This window comes from Nothobranchius furzeri, chromosome 1 (assembly GCF_043380555.1).
Source record: "Nothobranchius furzeri strain GRZ-AD chromosome 1, NfurGRZ-RIMD1, whole genome shotgun sequence".
Lineage (NCBI taxonomy): Eukaryota > Metazoa > Chordata > Actinopteri > Cyprinodontiformes > Nothobranchiidae > Nothobranchius > Nothobranchius furzeri.
The window spans coordinates 101,946,056-101,964,568 of record NC_091741.1 but is presented as its reverse complement, the minus strand read 5'-3'; the positions used below and the strand labels follow the sequence as shown (position 1 = coordinate 101,964,568).

The 18,513-nt window shown below is 46.8% G+C and overlaps 1 protein-coding gene across 1 annotated transcript in view; it reads left to right on the top strand.

The window, feature by feature from the left end:
- flt4 (fms related receptor tyrosine kinase 4) overlaps positions 1–18,513 on the top strand; it is a 116,192-nt gene continuing 97,679 nt past the window's right edge. The window contains exon 1 of the mRNA XM_070552725.1: positions 1–160. Coding sequence (XP_070408826.1) covers positions 103–160 — 58 coding nt within the window. The 5' untranslated portion in view covers positions 1–102. The remainder of the gene's footprint in view (positions 161–18,513) is intronic.

Here is an 18,513-nt window from a genome sequence, read left to right as displayed (position 1 = left end):
CCCCATTTCCTCTCCAACATCCACGGATCTTCATCCAACTTCTCACAAGTTCACACCAGCATTACCACCAAGCACGAGCGTGTGCCACAGATCTACCTGGAAATGAAGACAGATTTCACGCTTTTCTGTCGGACTTGGATCGGAATCGCGTACGCCTCAGGTGAGACTGCCGGGCAAAGTTTGGAGCGCAAAACTTTCCTATTTTAGTCGAACAAACTTTTTGCACTAGTCTTAATCGAGTTTGTCTTGATGAGTAAACGTGACAGGTTACACGTTCAGATCCACGTTTTGGACGTTTTTGAAGTTTTAAAGCCGGTCTGTCCCACTCATTATAAACCCGTGTGCAGAAGCAGTGGATATTAATTGGAGCTATTAAAATGACTCAGATTGCCTCAAAGTTCCCCAACGCCTCTGAGAATCAAACTAAGTTAATAAGTCTGCATGCAAATAGGCACTAGAGGGAGGCATGCTGTTGTTTTGACTAATAGAGATGGAGCTGATAATTGATGGTTCATTTAAGTGGTCTCAGATCAGTTTTACATGTGGGTCACGTTGTGGAGGTGAAGGAGCCCACTGATCTGGAGTCAGACACATAGAGTGTTTTTATCCCCAACACATACCTTAAAAAGAGGCTAGATTTTTAATTTTATGTGTTCTCTCTCTCTCTCTCTCTCTCTCTCTCTCTCTCTCTCTCTCTCTCTCTCTCTCTCTCTCTCTCTCTCTCTCTCTCTCTCTCTCTGTCTCTCTCTCCCCCTCCCTCCCTCTGTATGTCAGTGGAAAGTTCTTCTAATGTAAAGCACGTTCTTTCACCTTTTGCCTCCTCTCGCTAACGCCCCTGCTTTACATTTTGTCTGAGACTGTTTGCAGCTATTTTTTATTTTTGGCTGAAGATCTGATGTTGTTCGTGGTGACTGCTGTTTTGCAGCTGTTGGTAACGAGCAGCTCTGCAAGGGGCATTCACCATATGGCTGCCTGGATCATCACTCTGATTCGATCTATCTATATCTGAGCTGATGTGCTGACTGGGACATCCATCCCAAACGGAAGGGCTTATTGTTCCTTAGAGGACCTTATTGAGAAAAACCTTTTTTGTGAAATGCTGAAATCACAAAAACTTGCATGATCAGTTACAGGAGTGTGTGTTGTGAATGACTCTCAGATACACCAAATTCCAGCAAAAAGAAGTAAATGAGCTAATTTTCTGCTAAATTGACTGAGTTTTATCCATTTTCTTTGTTGGCCAAGGTCAATGGGTTGTGGTAGCCAACTTCAATGTGGTGGACTTGAAAGGTTATTCAGAGAAGAAAGGTACAATCAGGTTAGAATTTATGTCTAACCATTTCAAGACAAGAAATTTGAAAACTAAAGTCGAGTTTACACTTCTCCGTCTGCATCGCGGCGGAGACATGCAGCACCATTACGCCTAATTTATACTCCTCCACGAGGAGAGACAAGCACACACGGACTGCCCTCTGACTTCACCGTCTCCTGGGCAGTGTTGCAAAGCAATTCCCCGCCAGGACAACAGAGGGCGTAGTGCTGTTCTGTGGTATCCTGTCATGTATCCTTTCCAAGATGGTGCATAATATCATATTTATGTTGTTTTTTGTATTTAACAGACTTTTTAACACAAACAAATTTGTCCCTCATTCTCCTTCACCTCTGTGCACTCGCCACCTCTAAACCCAGGTTTCCCGTAATTTTTGTCCACGAACAAAATGCTTGCTGCGGATCTTTTCACTCCTCCAGTCATGGGGGAACGTCTGCCTCTAGATCTCCTCGGCTGTCTTTATGTTTTTGAGAGCGCATGGGCGGTGCTGTAGACGACAGCGACTTCCTGACCAATCACAAGTTTTGTCAGGTTTTTGCAGACTTTTTTTTAATCAAAGGTTTGTATAGGGTAAGCTTAAGTTAAACTTTAGCCTGTGCCCTTTTGGTTATAAACTATGATCAAGTGTATTGGCTAATTTTCACAAGGAATCAGGGATTTTGTGTTTTGATTCAATTCTGTTTATTTATCTAACACCAAATCATGACCAGAAATGTCACAAGGCACTTCACAATGTCCATCCATCCATCCATCCATCCATCCATCCATCCATCCATCCATTTCCGCTGATCCGTGATTGGGTCGTGGGCTCGGTAGCCTAAAGACTTTCCTCTCCCCAGCCACTTGGGCCAGCTCCTCCGGGAGAGTCCCAAGGTGTTCCCTGGACAGCTGAGAAACAGTCCCTCCAACATGTCCTGGGTCTTTCTTTGCAAATCCTCTCGGTTGGATGTGCCAGGGCACTTCACAAAGTAAACATTCCAATTGAATGTAGTTCATTAGCCCAATTAGTTAAATGTTTCTTGTATAAGTAGCCCAGCAGGTTGCATCGAGTCACTGACTAGTGTCAGTGACTTTACAGCAGTCGTCAGCAAGCATGCAGCGACAGTGGAGAGGAAAACTCCCTTTTAACAGGCGGAAACCTCCAGACAATCCTGGCGCAGCATAAGCACCAAGTAGTGTTTCTGTGGCTGCATACATCGTGATTTCTTAGTAGATATTCTATTTCTTAACAAAATCAACTTTATTGGATTTATTTGATTGAATCTGGAATAATTCAGCAGGTAAACTAGTAGTAGCACATTCTATGATAAAGGAAGTAAAATGTTATTATCAGGATAGGGATAATGTTTAAGTGGTTAGCAGCAGTGTGCTAGCTGATGGCCCCTTGAGGAGGCTACCACAGCTCAGCAGAACGCCAGACCTGGTGTAGCTTCTCGGCAGAGAAAAACACTTAAAAAAGCAGAAAGTTAACACCTGAAATAACAGGAAACATGTAATCGGAGAGTAGTGGTAAATAAACAGATGGAGACACTCATTTAGTTTTTTAATGACATCATGTAGTAAACACACAGGTCACAGCAGCAGACATGGCTAATGATCCATGTGTGGCAGTGTCATTTTTATGTTTTTTGACCAAAAGAAAAGCTTGTAAATATAAAGAAAAATTCCTTGAGTGGCCTTTAATTTGTTCAAACTCTTAATTGGCACTTGTGCTTCGTTATTAGAGTCATAGATCTCCTAATTTTTCCAGCCTCCATCTTTACAAGCCAATGGTGGAAACAGAAAACAGAGACACAATATCTGGGTTTGAACTGTCCTGGAGGCAGAGCCCTTTTGCACGAGAGGTTCACGCTTTTCAAAGATGGCCTGAGAGGAAAAGCTGGAGGATTAGTGACACAGCAGAGATTCTATTTATTCAGATACTGTTTAATTAGTGCTTCTGTTAATGTAAAAAACACATCTTTTTTTTGCACTTTTTTGCTTTCAAATGACATGTTTCAGATAAAGAAACAACTTGTCAAAATTTGCTCTGAGCCCAATTCAGGTTTTAAAAGTGACTTTACCAGGATTAGAGGACTGAGAGCTGACTGTCGACCTGCCAACCCAGAAAATATAGTCATGTCAGGGGTTGGTGGTGGTGGTGGTGGTGGTGGTGTGTGTGTGTGTGTGTGTGGGGGGGGGTGGGGGGTGGGGGGTGGGGGGGGGGATTCATACAGCAGCTGTAGAGGCTCAAGATTCACCCAGAGCCCGTTTTTGCATCATATTTAGCCATTTAGAGCACTTTAAGTTAAGTAAAATTTGTGCTTTGCTGTTTCAGTTGAGCTGAGAAGGGCTTGCTGAGCGTTGATATTCCTATTAAACAGTGATTTCTGTATGCTTGATCATATCATCCCAGGATTCTTAACTTGGAGTACGATTAGATTTGTCCACTTAAGTTGTGTTTTTATAGCCAGCAAGCCTCCTATTCCCCCTGCTGAGTCCGGTTTTACCTCAGGGCTCTAAAACTTCAAACCAGTATTTAGTTTTATCAGTTGGAGAGCAGCTCAGATTGTAGGACTATTTCTGTTGTTGAAGACAAATGAAAACGGGTCAGATACCTCACTCATTACTGGCATCACAAAACAAGGCCTCTTTGGCATTTGGAAGTGTGATCCATCAATGTCCCATTGTGTTAAAACACCAAACACCCAGAAATATCGTTAAGGCTAAGAGATATGCTCGTTCAACACAGCAATTCCAGCAGTAAAGCCAAATATGTGTCCAAGTTGGTGTTATTTCATGAAATCCATCTGCAGCATTTAAGTTTTCATATTTTGTTTCATCCTTTTAAGATTTTCTTACCAACTTTAAAGCCATGCCAATTGCACAACTCAGTGAATGGCTCTCAGTCAGGTGGTCCAACACTTCCATCAACATTCCTCAGTGGCAGTTTGGCCTGTACATGCATATTACTGCTATTTAGAAGACTGTTGGGGGGGGGGGGGGGGGGGGGGGTAGAACCTTAGAAGGCACTATACAAATACAGGTCATTTTATCATTTACCAATATTTTCTTTTCTTTTTGTGTTTGTACTTAAATAAGCAACGTTATGTTTTTTCCCTTAGGATGAATAGAAAAATAAATACTCGATCTTGAACCTGAAAACATCAAATTCAATTCAATTTAGTTCAGTTTATTTATATAGCGCCAAATCATGGCAAGAGTCATCCCAAGACACTTCACATAGTAAACATTCTAATACAGGTCAGTTCATTAAGCCAATCAGTAAAAAGGTTTCTGTATAAGGAACCCAGCAGACTTTGCAGCAATCCTCATACTTAGCAAGCCCAACCTTTAAATATTTGCTTTTATTTTTTACTTCTAAAGCTCAGACATAAAAAGTGTATATTTATATCTACGGCTGGACAATAATTCAATAACGATATATATTGATCAGTAGACATGTAGAGAAAAAATGGATCAATGAAAAGTTTCCTTTTTCAATTAAAGCCTATCAGGTAGCTTCATACTAGAATCATTACTTACACCTAACCAATCAAACACCCAGACCCAAACACGCTCCGTCACCAAGCCCTCCCCTCTCAAACCTGAACAGAGCAATGTGACTTAAACAAGATGTTGCAGCAAGGAGAGGTGGAAGAAATTGTCCCGAAAAAAAGTTACAGTACTTCACCAGTGTGGCAATATTTTCCTTCTTACAAGCCTGACAAGAATATAATAGACTTCATTGATCCCATCGTGGAGAAATTAACTCGCCACAGCAGCACAAACAGAGAAAAGGAAGAGGAAAAATAATATCAAGATTACCAGTGTTGGGCAAGTTACTTCAAAACTGTAATGCATTATTTATTACTTGTTACCCTCATTTAAAAGTAATTCATTACATTACAATATTACTGATTTTAAAATGTAAGGCATTACACAACTTTTGCATTACTTTAAGTTACTTTCACCAAAACAACTTCAGTATGAATCTGGTAATGTGACGCTCAGTGAGCTCATGACATATATGTGGAAGGTGATGTGGTGTCTGAGCTAGGATTGCTGTTAAAAACAGTCAGATATAATAACAGTGCTTTAAAATGATTGTTTATTAAATAAAAGCAACAACAATCTGTACCCTCAGCGCGCTGCCGTCTTATATTAACTGAGCAGGGAGTGAGGTGGTGGGGGCTCCAAGCCTATTTTGCCTTGGTCCCCAAATGCCTTGATACGGCCCTGGATGTGGGACTGACTTCTGGGGTGATCTGATTCTATCACATGTATACATATTAAATGCTTATATATTATTGCTTTTCACTGGTAAAAATGTATATTGGGGATAAATCTACCAACTTTTTTCTTTTTTTTCTTGATTTTATTTGAATTATTTCCTGCCCTTTCTCTCTCTAACCTTCCTGCATGCTGCAGGTTTTCTCCGTCTTCCAGAAAAAACTGTTTCCTAGACTTCCTACTTTCTAACGATCAGCCAGAGGGATCTTCACATGCGCGGCGCTCCAGCAGTAATGAGTTGAAATCACCGGGGCACAGATTATGAACTCAGCTGAGGCAAAGCACGTCAGAAAAGCACAAAATACCAGAGAATATGCGCTGATATGAACGATCGCAATTGAATTATTTTGTTTTAGTGGAGCGATTTTGTGAATGTTGCAGCGGCCGCGTGCAGGACGCAGCTGGAGTAGTTGAGCCGTTACCGCTGCGTCCTCTCTGCCCGCAAAGCTGAGTCCATAAATGACGTAATATATGCAGATACTGGATCTTTCTTCGGGTTTCCCGCAATTTGAATTTTTAAAGAACACATCTTGATTCTGGGTTTAAAAATGCATTGTAATTACCGCGTTACTGACAATTGTACCGAGTAAATATTACCATTTTCTTTCCCTGTAATGCCTTACATTACCACATTACAGCAAAAAGCAATGCATTACAGTAATTAATTACTTTTGTACCGCATTACTCCCAACACTGAAGATTACAGGTAAGCACACAAAAGCATAAAGCTATTATTGTAACCATCAACCTTTAAAAAAACAACAATGAATAAAAAGGAAACTTGGGTTTCCAGAACTTTGCGGCTAAGGGACACAATAATGTACATCCGGTATTGCACAAGTATTGAACACATTCTGAATATTGCATTGATGTTATTGTGTACCATGATAATGCCAGTACCAGTTAAACTGAGGAGTTACACACTTAATGATGTGGGGATGAATGACCTACGGGTAGCATTCTGTTTTACATCTGGGATGTCTCAGTTTGCCTCTGAAGGAGCTGTCCATGGTCTCCACAGTGGATTGAAGTGTGTTGGAGGGTATTTTTTAAATTTTATTATTTTTTTCCTGTCTGGCTATTGTAGGGTTAAATGTTGTTGCTTTTAAGCTTAATATATTACCTTTACTTATAACCAATAAGCTGTAATATTCTATATAAATATAGGATATCAACCTTATTGGTCTTTGAATGTTTAATCAGAAGATTCTAGGATTCTTTGTCTTTTCATGGATCAAACACACTTCGTATCAATTCAGGCAAAGTCAGGTTTATAAAAGGTAAGTATTTATTTTCTAAACAATTAAAAACATGACAAGTTTACCAAGACTACTGTGATGGATGAAAGTGGATGGGATGGGATGTCTGGTGATTGAATGGTGTGTGTTTATCAGAACCTTGTATGTAGAAGAACTGAGTTCTGGGTGTGAAAATTTTTTGGTTTGCATTAACTAGGAAGTTGATTCTTATCAAAACCACATCAGACGCAATTCATGCTGTGTCTACCTCACCCTTTTTGGAGACTCTCTTTGCGGAACCGTAGATAAGGAAGGTCGGATGACTTCTGGGCACCGAGGTTCAGTAGATTAACCGCAGCACCGACTTTCCAGTCCAGAGATGTCACCAGGCAAAACAGGTTAGAACGTTGGTTACGTTTTGTAACCTAAGATTCTATGAGTATGGCGGAGCCCTTTAAGCTTCGCCTATTGGGAGTTAGTCCTTGACAACGACCAATGACCAAAAAGCTTTAATGTACGCCTGCCAATCGGTGCGAGGACCAAAGATCATCTCCAAAAATCAAAGAACCCCAGAACCAGTGGGCCTCGATGCTTAAAGGGCTCCACCATGCTCATAGAATCTAGGGGCACAAAACGTAACCAATGTTCTATGTCATATGGCTCCGCCCTTTAAGCCTCGCCTATTGGGTTTAAGGCGGAGCATGATGTAGTAAACGCCCACTGGTTAAGTAGCAAGAAATAAGTGAGCCCATAACGTCCTTACACAGCTGCCAGCGGGCGTAAGATAAGGATGAGCAGCTGTAAGGATAAGACACCGTGTCAAAGGGGGGAGGGAGGGGTCACCCAGAGGTCGCATGGTAATGAGCCAGGGAGCAATGGGATGATATGAAAGAATACCAACACCAGAATACAATGGGTGGAGAACAGCAGGGTTTAATTGAGGAGAGACTCATTCAGTGCATTTACATGCAGCCAGTAACCCTTTTTAAACCCGAATGTTCACAATAATCCGGTTCCGCAGGTCCATGTAAACACCGCCAAAAACCCGGATATGCTCATAACCGGGTTTTTAAAAACCCAGTTACTACACCTGGGGTAACCCTTTTCTAACCCGAATGTTTGGTCGTGTAAACGCATATCGGGATATCCCCATCAAAGCGTGTGTTCTGCGCATGCTCTGTTCGCAAGGAATCTTGGTCTTTTGAGTAGCGAGACGTCTTGTATGCGCCAGAACACCGGAAGCAAACAACAAGTTGGGGGCAAAATGGCGAGTCGCGGCACAGCACCACACTTTGAGTGACGAGGAAACTAAAGCGCAAACAAACGCGGTCGCTATCTCTTCTGAACTGGGAAACATGTTGTTGTTTTCACGGATACCAGAACAAGAAGAACCGGAAATGACGCATATTGCATCTGGACGTAGTCCATACATCCTGACGCTACCCCAACGTCCGCAGTTAAATCGGGTTACGCAAGTTAGAGGTAACTCTTTCTATTTATGCTTGTAAACGGGTTATTCTGATCAACTCAGAAACCCAAATACCGACCTTAACCCAATCATAACCCGGATATTGGCTGCATGTAAACGTAGTCATTGACACATCCCTGATAACACCGAAGAACACTGGGTGTTAACATCAGCTGTGAAGAATAACATGTGAGAAAAGCAGGGGATAATGGAGAGACAACTCATTAACCTGACCATTGTAGCATCTCATGCAGAGAGAGGGAGGCAGATACTGAACTGATGACATTAACAGATAGAAATCAAACTGATACATTACCAATCACTGCGCTGGATGCAGAGGTGCTGGACATGTCTTTCAGGTAGAACCTCACGAAGGTGCAGGGTGAAGTCCATGAAGCTGCTAAACAAATGTCAGAGACAGACATTCCTCCTTGGAGCGCCACAGAAGAAGATACACTGCTTGGCGAGTGAGCCTTCAACTTTTCTGGTGGTTCCAACCCTGAAGAGACATATGTGAGCGAGATGGCATCACATAACCAGTGAGACAGGTGCTGCGAAGACAGGGACTGTCCAAGGGAGTTATCCCTATAACGCACAAACAGGTGACCCGAGCGGCGAAAGGTGGCGGTGCGGGAGACATAGCGTCTGAGAGCGCACACTGGGCACAGCAGATGAGATGCCGCCTCCTTCTCCGAACTGTGAGGAGGGGGGAAGAACCCATCCAGTGTAATGGATTTGGATCTGAAGGAACTGCTAAGGCCTCTTAGGAGTGAACGCTGGGTTGGGACACAAAACAGCCGAGCCCCCGTCATCCTGGATCCTGAGGCAGGTTGGGGCCACAGACAGAGCAGCCAGGTTGCTCACTCTTTTAAATGAAGTCAGAGCCAGCAAGAGGGCTGTTTTTAGAGATAAAAATTTCAACCTGATCCAGCGGTTCAAATGGGGCCAATGCCAGTCCGCGTGGGACCAGGACCCGGTCCCACTGAGGGACTAGTGAATGTGCACAGGTATGAGGCATCTCATGCCTTTCAGAAAGCATTTGGTTAGAGGGTGGCTGAAAACAGACCTATCCCTGAACCCTTGGTGACATGAAGAAACAGCAGCTGCATATGACTTAACAGTGCTGAAAGACAGACCCTTGTTCATCAGCATCTGTATAAATGACAACACGCTGGCCAAGGGGCATGATAGCGGGTCCACATACTGTTCCTGGCACCAACGCTGGAAGGCAGCCCACTTAGCAGAGTAAGATGCCACAGTGGAGGGGGAATGAAAGGATTGAATGGTCGAACCACATCAGAAGTCAGGCCTGATGCTTCTACGATACCGTTCAGCAGCCAAACCCACAGGTGCTGACCCAGAACAGGGGCGTGTGTTATCTCCCCTCCCGCCTGCAGGAGCGCATCTTACTTCCAGGGGTGCACAGCCGACAGTGGCTGCAAATCTGGAAACCAGGACACTGAGCTGCGATGGGGAGCCACCAGAATCACTGAGAGCCTTTCCGATCTGATACGGTCCAGGAGCCGGGGATCAGAGGGATTGGAGGAAACGCGTAAAGTAAAAGTCTGGGCCAGGGTTTGTGAGCAAAGGCGTCCACCCCAGGGGTGAACAATCTCGCAGTCTGAGAGAAAACCACAGGGGCATTGTGAGTTCTCGTGAAATACAAACAGGTCCACAGCCGCCTGTCCGAACCTGGTCCAGATCTGAGAGATCAGGTTGGGATGGAGACGCCAGTCTGAGTGACATGGAGCCCCTCTGGACATGATATCCGCACCCACATTCAGGATCCCCGGAATGTAGACAGCTCTGATTGACAGGAGGTTGACATGAACCCATCACAGCAACTTCCTGGCCACGTTCAGAAGTGAGGCTGAGCGAGTCCCGCCCTGGCGATTTATGTAAGCCGCAGCGACTTGGTTATCTGTGTGAATCAGTACATGTTGGCCTTGGAGGAGGGGGGCAAAATGTAATATTACATTCTGTACCGACATGAGTTCCAGAACGTTTGTGTGGGAATCCATGTGGGGGGACCACCGATTGCCCACAGAATGGGATAAGCACGTGCCCCCCTTCCTGACAGAGATGCATTCGTGAACACAGACACGTGTGACGTCACTTGCCCGAGAGGAACCCCATGCAGCAGGGTCTTGAGATTTGTCCAATGTTGGAGGTCTCCCTTCACTGAGGTGGGAACAAGTATCATGTGCCGCTTGTGGCGTATGGGATCCACCTTGAGGTGACTGAACCAGCGTTGAATGCGCCTCATATGTAGCAAGCCGAGCGGAACCACAACGTGGGCCGCTGCCATCATGCCCAGAAGCCTCATCAGACAGTGCTGTCACTGCGTGCTGTGGTTGCACATGGCGGATCATGGCAAGCAGATCTGCTGTTCTTTCCCGGGAAAGACGTGCTCTCATGGAGCTGGAGTTCAGTTCCACGCCCAGGAAGATGATGGACTGGAACGGGACCACAGAACTCTTCTCCCAGTTTATAGAGAAGCCCAGTGTGATCAAATGTAATGCCAGCTCCCTCGGCAGTGACTCCGCCTCCATCTGGGAACGGGTCAGGAGGAGCAGGTCGTCTAGATAAAACAGGATTCTCAAGCCTGCCGTGCGTAATGGCTGGAGTGCCACAGCCAGGCATTTGGAGAAGTTGCGTGGGGCCAGCAAGTTTCCGAACAGGAGCCTGTTGTACTGATACTGAAACCCGTTGAATGAAAAGCGCAGCAATTTCCTGTGCTTCGGAATTATTGGAACATGGAAGTATGCGTCCCTTAGGTCTATGGACATAAACCAGTTGCCTGGGCGCACGTAATCCAGCACCTGTTTGATCGTGAGCATTCAGAAGTGCTTCACCGCTATCAGTGCATTGAAAAGAGACAGATGAAGGATTGGTCTGGAGCCACCAGTTTTCTTTGGAACCAGGAAATAGCGGGAGAAGAATCCTGAGTTCTCCTCTCCTGGAGGAACCCTGGAAATGGCCTCCTTTGACAGGAGTGCCCTCAACTCTGCCTTGAGGGCGGAGGCTTGAGGGGCTGACATCAGTTTTGTCTCCACAATCCCCAAGAACGGGGGTGGGCGGGACTGAAACTGCAGCTTGTGGCCGTTGTAAATGATGTCCCGAATCCATTTGTTCATGTGACACACGCGGCTCCAATCTTGGGTGCGTTCTGACAATGGGCACGAGCACAGGGTCTGGGCCTGCATTGCGTCCAAAATCCAGGTCCGGGCCCCTGCCGCCATTGCCTGACCTGAAAGAATATCAGAGGTGACCCATGGGGGGCCGGTGGGGAAAGGGCAGGCTGCTAATTTGTAATGCAGTCGATGCCGAGCTCCCTGGGGAAGGAGGTGTGTGGGCATGAATCCTGACAGCGTGGGACTGTGGTGCTGAGCAAGATTCATTAGGATGAATGGGTCACTTGCGCGGCAGCGGCGAGTGCAGGATGCGCTGCCCCACGTCAGCTACATGCGGAAGTGGCCCAGAGCGCGAGTGCGGGCAAGGCTCTGAAGCCCGCACTGAGGGGCGGAAAGCAGAAATGACAGCTCGCTTTGGTGGCCACAGTGAATGTAAAAAGCCTCATCGTGCTGGTTTGCATCACATACAGCGGAGAGAAAGCTCCGTTTGGAGGCAGAGCGCGCACACACTGAGCTCTCTGAGCTGTTGTGTAATGACACAGTCCTCCTCGCTGGATGACCCAAACTTCCTTATGGAGTAAGCGAGGCGGAGGAGACCTGTAATGACTCAACCCTAACCCGTGACAGGTGTTTGGGGGAAGGAGTTGTGCTTGGTGTGGGAAACATGTGTGGAAAAACAGCAGATGGATTGTTCGAGTCGGCCGCAGAAGGCCGTGACAGGATGTTGCTCTTTAAGCGGTTTAAATGTTTTATTTCAAAATAGGATGTGTCACAAACACAAACATCACACACATTTTCCCCAAGAAGCCTTTTCTTTGGGTTCTTCTTGCGCACTTCCTGGGACTGCCAGGTCTAGGTTGGAGCAAGAGGTCGGTTCCCTCTGACACGTTGAGCCGGTGGGTGGTGAGCCGGGGGTTCCGGGGTCACAGCTAGTGGCTGGTTCTGCACCGGTCTGGGACTGGGCTGGTGGCTTCGGTGTCTCTTCAGTCCCAGATGGTCCTCCCAGGCTCTGGGGAGGTACGGGGTTGTCGACTGGACCGAGGCCAAACCAGGCTGCGAATGGTGGTGGAGAGGTCAGCTGGTCTCTGAGCCCTTTCGACAGCATCGCGGAAGTGGGATCCAAACAGCACGTCCACGCTGATTGGTCCCTCCAGCATATCCTTGTACAGCTGATCCGGGATGGATGGGAGGGCACTGAGCTATAGGAGCCGATGGATCAAAGTCTGCCAGGTGGAGATGCAGGTTGCACAGACCAGATTAGCGGCACACAGATTTACAATGGCGTCAGCCGATTTGCAGATGAGGTTCTTAGGCTCATCAGGCAGGTCGCACGCCTCTGCCGACTTGGAGATGCCGTAGGCGATTAGGGCAATGTTGTTTTAGGCTGCGCCGATCTGTGCACTGATGAGGGCGGTCAATGAACCGAGCGAGATGCTGCTCATTCTTGGCAGCGGAAACCGCACGCCTGCCTACAATCTTGACCTTGGCTACGAGCAGAAAAGTCAAGTCGGTCTCCAACGGTGGGACAGCCAGGAAGCCATGTTCGGAAAGGTGCTCCACCTTGGTGATGGAAGTGTAAGAAGAGACAGGAGCCCTGAGCTGGGCGGGTTCCACCTTTGAGCCGTTCTAGTAGTCCATAGCTGCCGGGAACTGAGGAAAAACTGGGTCAGGGCAGCGGGCTAGGTTCGCGCCAAACCGGCCCGCTGAGTCGTCTGACTTAGGAGGGGCAGGAGTGGGGACGGTTAACCCTTTGTAGTCTGCTGCCACTGAAATAATGGCGGGCAGCTTGTGGAGCAGCGCTTGGATGACAGGGAGTGGTACGGAGGTAGCCTGGAGGACTGGGTTCAAGTCCCGTTCGGGAGCCCGGTGGTCCGCAGCCTCCAGGGTGATATATGAGGATCCCGCGCAGCTGACCCGCTCCGTGTCAGAGCAGCCAGTGCAGAGTCAGACGGATCCTGACGAGCGTCGAAAATGTCCATGGCCTCTTCCGGTGGGACAGTGTCGATCGCTGAGGAAAAATCCTCAGAGATGGCGGTGAAATAGTCCACATGTCGTAGCTTCTCGACCGCCGGGAGGAGCTCACAGAAGTGGCACGTGGCTCGAGGTGTAAGGGCGAGGCCGGCGTGTTTGGGGCCAAGGTAGATGTCACATCTGGCGTGGAGGTCATCGGGCATGATGTAGGCCGCGTTGCAGGATTGACATAGGCGAATAGCTTTGCTCGTCATGATGGTTGGATCTTCTAGGTTAGCTCTAGTCGTCAGGTCTGTTGAGGAACTGAAAGGAGATGATCCTTGGTCCTCGCACCTCTCTTATAGGACCAGGGCCCACCTGATAGGCGGGCGTACATTAAAGCTCTTCAGTCATTGGTCATTGTCAAGGACTAACTCCCAATAGGCAAGGCTTAAAGGGTGGAGCCATACGACACAGAACTAGTTTGCATCTAGAAGGACTTTTAGGGAGTCGGAACTGTATTAGCTTTGTTCTGCAGGAACAGTTTGCTGTGTCAGCTTCAGCGTGTAGCAGGGTTTTGACAGCTTGTCAAAAGATGTTCTGGGTTAAAGAGGTTTTTACTCTGGATGGCCAGTCCGTAGCTTTCTCTAGAACTGACTCATGGCGAAGTGAGCTCTGTTTTAATGATCGCCATATTTTGATTCCCTTGCCAATCGGGACGTGCCATGTTAAGAGGTGTTTATGTTTATGTTAATTTATTTGGCAGACACTTTTATCCAAAGCAATTTACAAATTATAACCTATAGGGCATGTTGTGATCTGTGGGGGAAACCGGAGTACCCAGAGGAACCCACACATGCATGGGGAGAACACGCAACTCCACACAGAAAGGCTGCAGCCGAGTTTCGAACCTGCAACCTTCGCGCTCCAAGGCAACAGTGCTAACAACTGCGCCACTATGCAGCCCAGGTGTTAACAAACAAACCTCAGAATATCATGCCTTCTTTCAGATACAGGATGCACTGATTAGTGGGTAAGAAAATATCTATGTGCAGAAATTACTTTAACTTTAATTTATCTCTAATGAACATTGTGTCTGAGTGTAGATAATGATTCACTTGTTAAATCAAACATTACTGATCATAACACCAAAATGTTTTGTTGTAATAATAAAATTCATTTCAATCACAGTAATTTCAGCACAGATTAATCAAAACATTTCATTAGTATTCATATAACATTTGTTCATTCAACCATGTTATTATTTAATGATTATTTAAATTATGAGTTGTGAAAGTTACTTTTTCATGAGAGTGAGCAATCCTGTGGTGTTATCAAAAGAAGGCTTTGTTTGGGAACACATTTCCTCCTGAAATGTCAACAAGGGTTTGCAGAATCTTGTGGGCTTGTTGATAGATAGAAAATAAAATCCACCTTAGAGGGTGGAATTAGGTCTGTAGATGACCGGTGGCATGTAGGTCAATCTGTAGGCGAAAACTGACCATTCCTGTACGTTACACTGTGAAGCAAACAGAATTGATGTCTGAAAACTGGTGACAAGCCCTACAGATTTACTCTCAGGTAGAGGATCATAGCTTCTGCTTTAATGTCACACCTGATACTTAAAACTGTATTGTTATTGTTTTTTGAATGCTTTGTAATTCCGACTAGACACGGAGACAGAGGTGAAAGAGAAAGGAAGAGACAAAGGGGGGGACTTCTATAAAAATAAACAATCAATGATGAACAAGAGTCTTCTTCTAGACCTGCAGAAAGAGAAAAACAAACAAAAAAGAAAAGGACACACAACAATAAATGATAAATGACCCACACTTATATAGCGCCTCTCAGAGTAAGGACTCCAAAGCACTTTACACTACAGTGTATCATTCATCCATTCACACACACACATTCACACACTGATGATGATGAGCTATGATGTAACCACAGCTGCTCTGGGGCGCACTGACGAGCACAGGCGCCACCGGTCCCTCCAACCACCACCAGGCAAGGTGGGTTAAGTATCTTGCCCAAGGACACAACAGCAGAATTCTCTGTTCGGAGCCAGGATCGAACCTGCAACCTTCCGATTACTGGACAACCCGCTCAACCTGTTGAGCTACTGCTGCCCTAATACAACTGCCCCAATACAACCAGAGCAAGCTATCACTGCATTAACCTGATGAGGAAATATAAGGTCAAGGTCAATTTTATTTATAGAGTGCATTTACAGCAGCAAAGCTAAACCCTAAGTGCTGTACAAGGTAAAACAAATCAAGGTACAAAAAATCAACAATAAAAACCTAAAATAAGATGAGCACATAATAGTCACAATCTGTGATAAAAACTGTTAAAAACTATTAAGGTGCTCAAGTCAACCTGCATTAAAAGCCAAATAAAAAAAAATCAACATTGTTTTACCGAACAATCACACGATAATAAATCACAGTGCATTTAGTGCCAACCACAGCCTTAAGACATGTGTTGAACGTGCCCAAGGCCATACTTATGAGGGCACCATGTGAGCACCTGTGTGTGTACACGCGCTTGTATATGTAAGTTTTCTCTATAGGAGCATCTAATAGTGAGTGTGAGGGGCCACAGATTTGGCCCCTAAATATGTGTAGGAGATGGAGGGAGCTCCAAGTCCCAGATATCCAGGAGCTGCCCCAGAGCGCAGGGACCCCAAGGAGACTGTAACCAGAAAGGCCCCAGCCCCCTCTCGTGAGGCGCAGAGGATTGCTCTGGGGGGTCACAACTAGCAGCCGGCAGAGTCCAGGGAGATATAAGCGTTAAGCCCACAGGCCTGCCCGCAGCCTCCCCAAGCCGGCTGATCCCGGAACCCAGCGACCCAGGACCCAGGGGTGACCAGCCCCGCCGGGGACCCAAAAGAGCCAAGGGACTCAGATCCCATTAGGCAGCCACCGGAATCGATCAAGCAGACTCCAAAAATCTTAAACCTCCTGACCCGGGAGCCGCGAACACTCAGGCAGACCAAGGCACCGCAATTCACACCAAATGTAGCAGGGGGAGGGTAGGCGAAGATGTGTAGTAGCACAAGAAGTCCCAGGAGAGGGGAAGAGTCTAAGACCCCTCCTGACATATAAAGCCATACACAGACACTGTCACACACTCCATCCCTCGTGCTCACACATACAACTGAAGACTTACAAAAAATGAATCCCAGATACCCACTCACACTCTCCATACACACCCTGTTCACTCTGGTCCCAGTACTGCACAATGGGTACAACCATCACCGGTTCCCAGAGTTCGACCCTTTCTGCTGGGGTGATGATGAGCAGGCTCCCCTGCCCAATGCTGAGCAAAGCATTACACCTCCCCAGACCCCAACATGACGGCCAGCTCCCACTCCTAGCCTCCAGCCCCGGGAAGCCAAGTGACAACAGAGGTGTGCCAAGCCTGCTCCAATACAATGCTAGTGCATGTTGATGAGGTGTGTTCGTGGCTGTGGTGAGCGGGCAGTGCAGGCATCATCTGGCCTACGTCAGCTGATGCAACCACACAATCCCACTTCCCCCCACAACCCTTTTTGTCTAAGTGCAGTTTAAAATTGGAAGTGGGCACCGGCACTTGGGATGAGGCTGAAAGATCCCCTTGTCAAATGCCATTAAGTGTGCTCACTTCCAAGGCCCTAAGTGTGTGTTTGCGTGGAACGTCGTTGGTGGAAGTGTTTAATGTGCAAATAAAATTGGGGGGCAGGCTGCCACAGGAATGTGGAAATGGGATCCATACTCCGCGCCACTGACTTGCCCACCCCCCAAGGTCCTATATGCATGATTGTGTGATGATGTGAAGGAGCAGGAGGACAAAAATGTACAGGGATGGGGAGTAATGGCTGGTTGGCCTAAGCCCTCCAGGGAGCCAGCTCCCCCACTGGCCCCAATAGGCACCTCCTTTCCCAAAATGCCCCCCAGTGCTTGGAGACCCCAGCCCATCTTGCCAGGGCTCAAAGCAGCAGTATCGCAGAGCCCAACGGAGTCTGAGGGCACCACCCCAGCCCCACCCCAGCAGAATAACAACTCCCATCCCTGCATTTGCACAACTTCCAGAATATGTAAGACATGAGACATCCAGGTAAGGTTGGGTCCTCCCCCTCTTGGAAATCCCCCTTTTCCATGATGGGACAGAGTTGTTATTATTTCAGAGGAGCCCAGGTCCACCTGAGGCCCTTGAGCCTGGGCCATGCCCTGCCGCTTGTTCCTACTTTCTTCTTGGCAGCTTACGAGTCAGGACCTTATCCCTAAGTTCCCGTCCAGATCCCCACACGGGGCCCGCCACCCCCACACCTCGAGCCTCCAGGCCCCCACCCAGACCTACTCAGGGGCGATGCAGCCACCAGGCAGCAACCCATGGCCGCCACCGAGACCCCCCAAAGGGCCCCACTCACAACTGCCAGTAGTCCACCCCCCGAGGTAACCCAAGCACCTCCAGAAGGGGGCTGCAGCCCCCCAGCCCCTGACACTCCCAGTGAACCCACCTCCAGGGAAAGTCTGGATACTCCAAACTCAGACCCACTGCCCCATCACTCACATCATCCCGCAGGACAATATCAATGACCCCCATCATCGCTATGTGATGGAACCGATCAATGCAGCCCAGAGAGATTGACTTGAAGTGGAAGCAAAGACTGTATCAAGAGCAATATGATCTAACAAAAGATTTCTATACTGGTTAATGCAAAGAGTATCTTTACTTTTCCATTTCATGAGGATAGTTTTCTTGGCGATGCATATGACAGTCAGAACCACGTGAATCAAAGGTTTTTCAGTCGGGACATCGTCCTGGTTTCCCAAACAAACAAGCAAACAAAGAGAGGGGGAAGTTGGGATATTACATTTCAGACACTGACAGGTCTTCACAAACTCTACCCCAAAATTCCTGGACAGGTGGACAGGACCACAGTGTGTGGATGTAATTGTCAGGAATGTTGTTTGTGCAGTGTGTACAGGTGTCAGACGACACAAATCCCATCCTGGAGGAGGATTTTTTTTAAGATGGTGGTCATCTTCCCCAGCATCCTCTTTTCACACATCTCCTCAACATAATCTTGTTGGCAGCTCAGGACTGAGATAGCTTTTTTAGCTAGCTTGTTCAGTC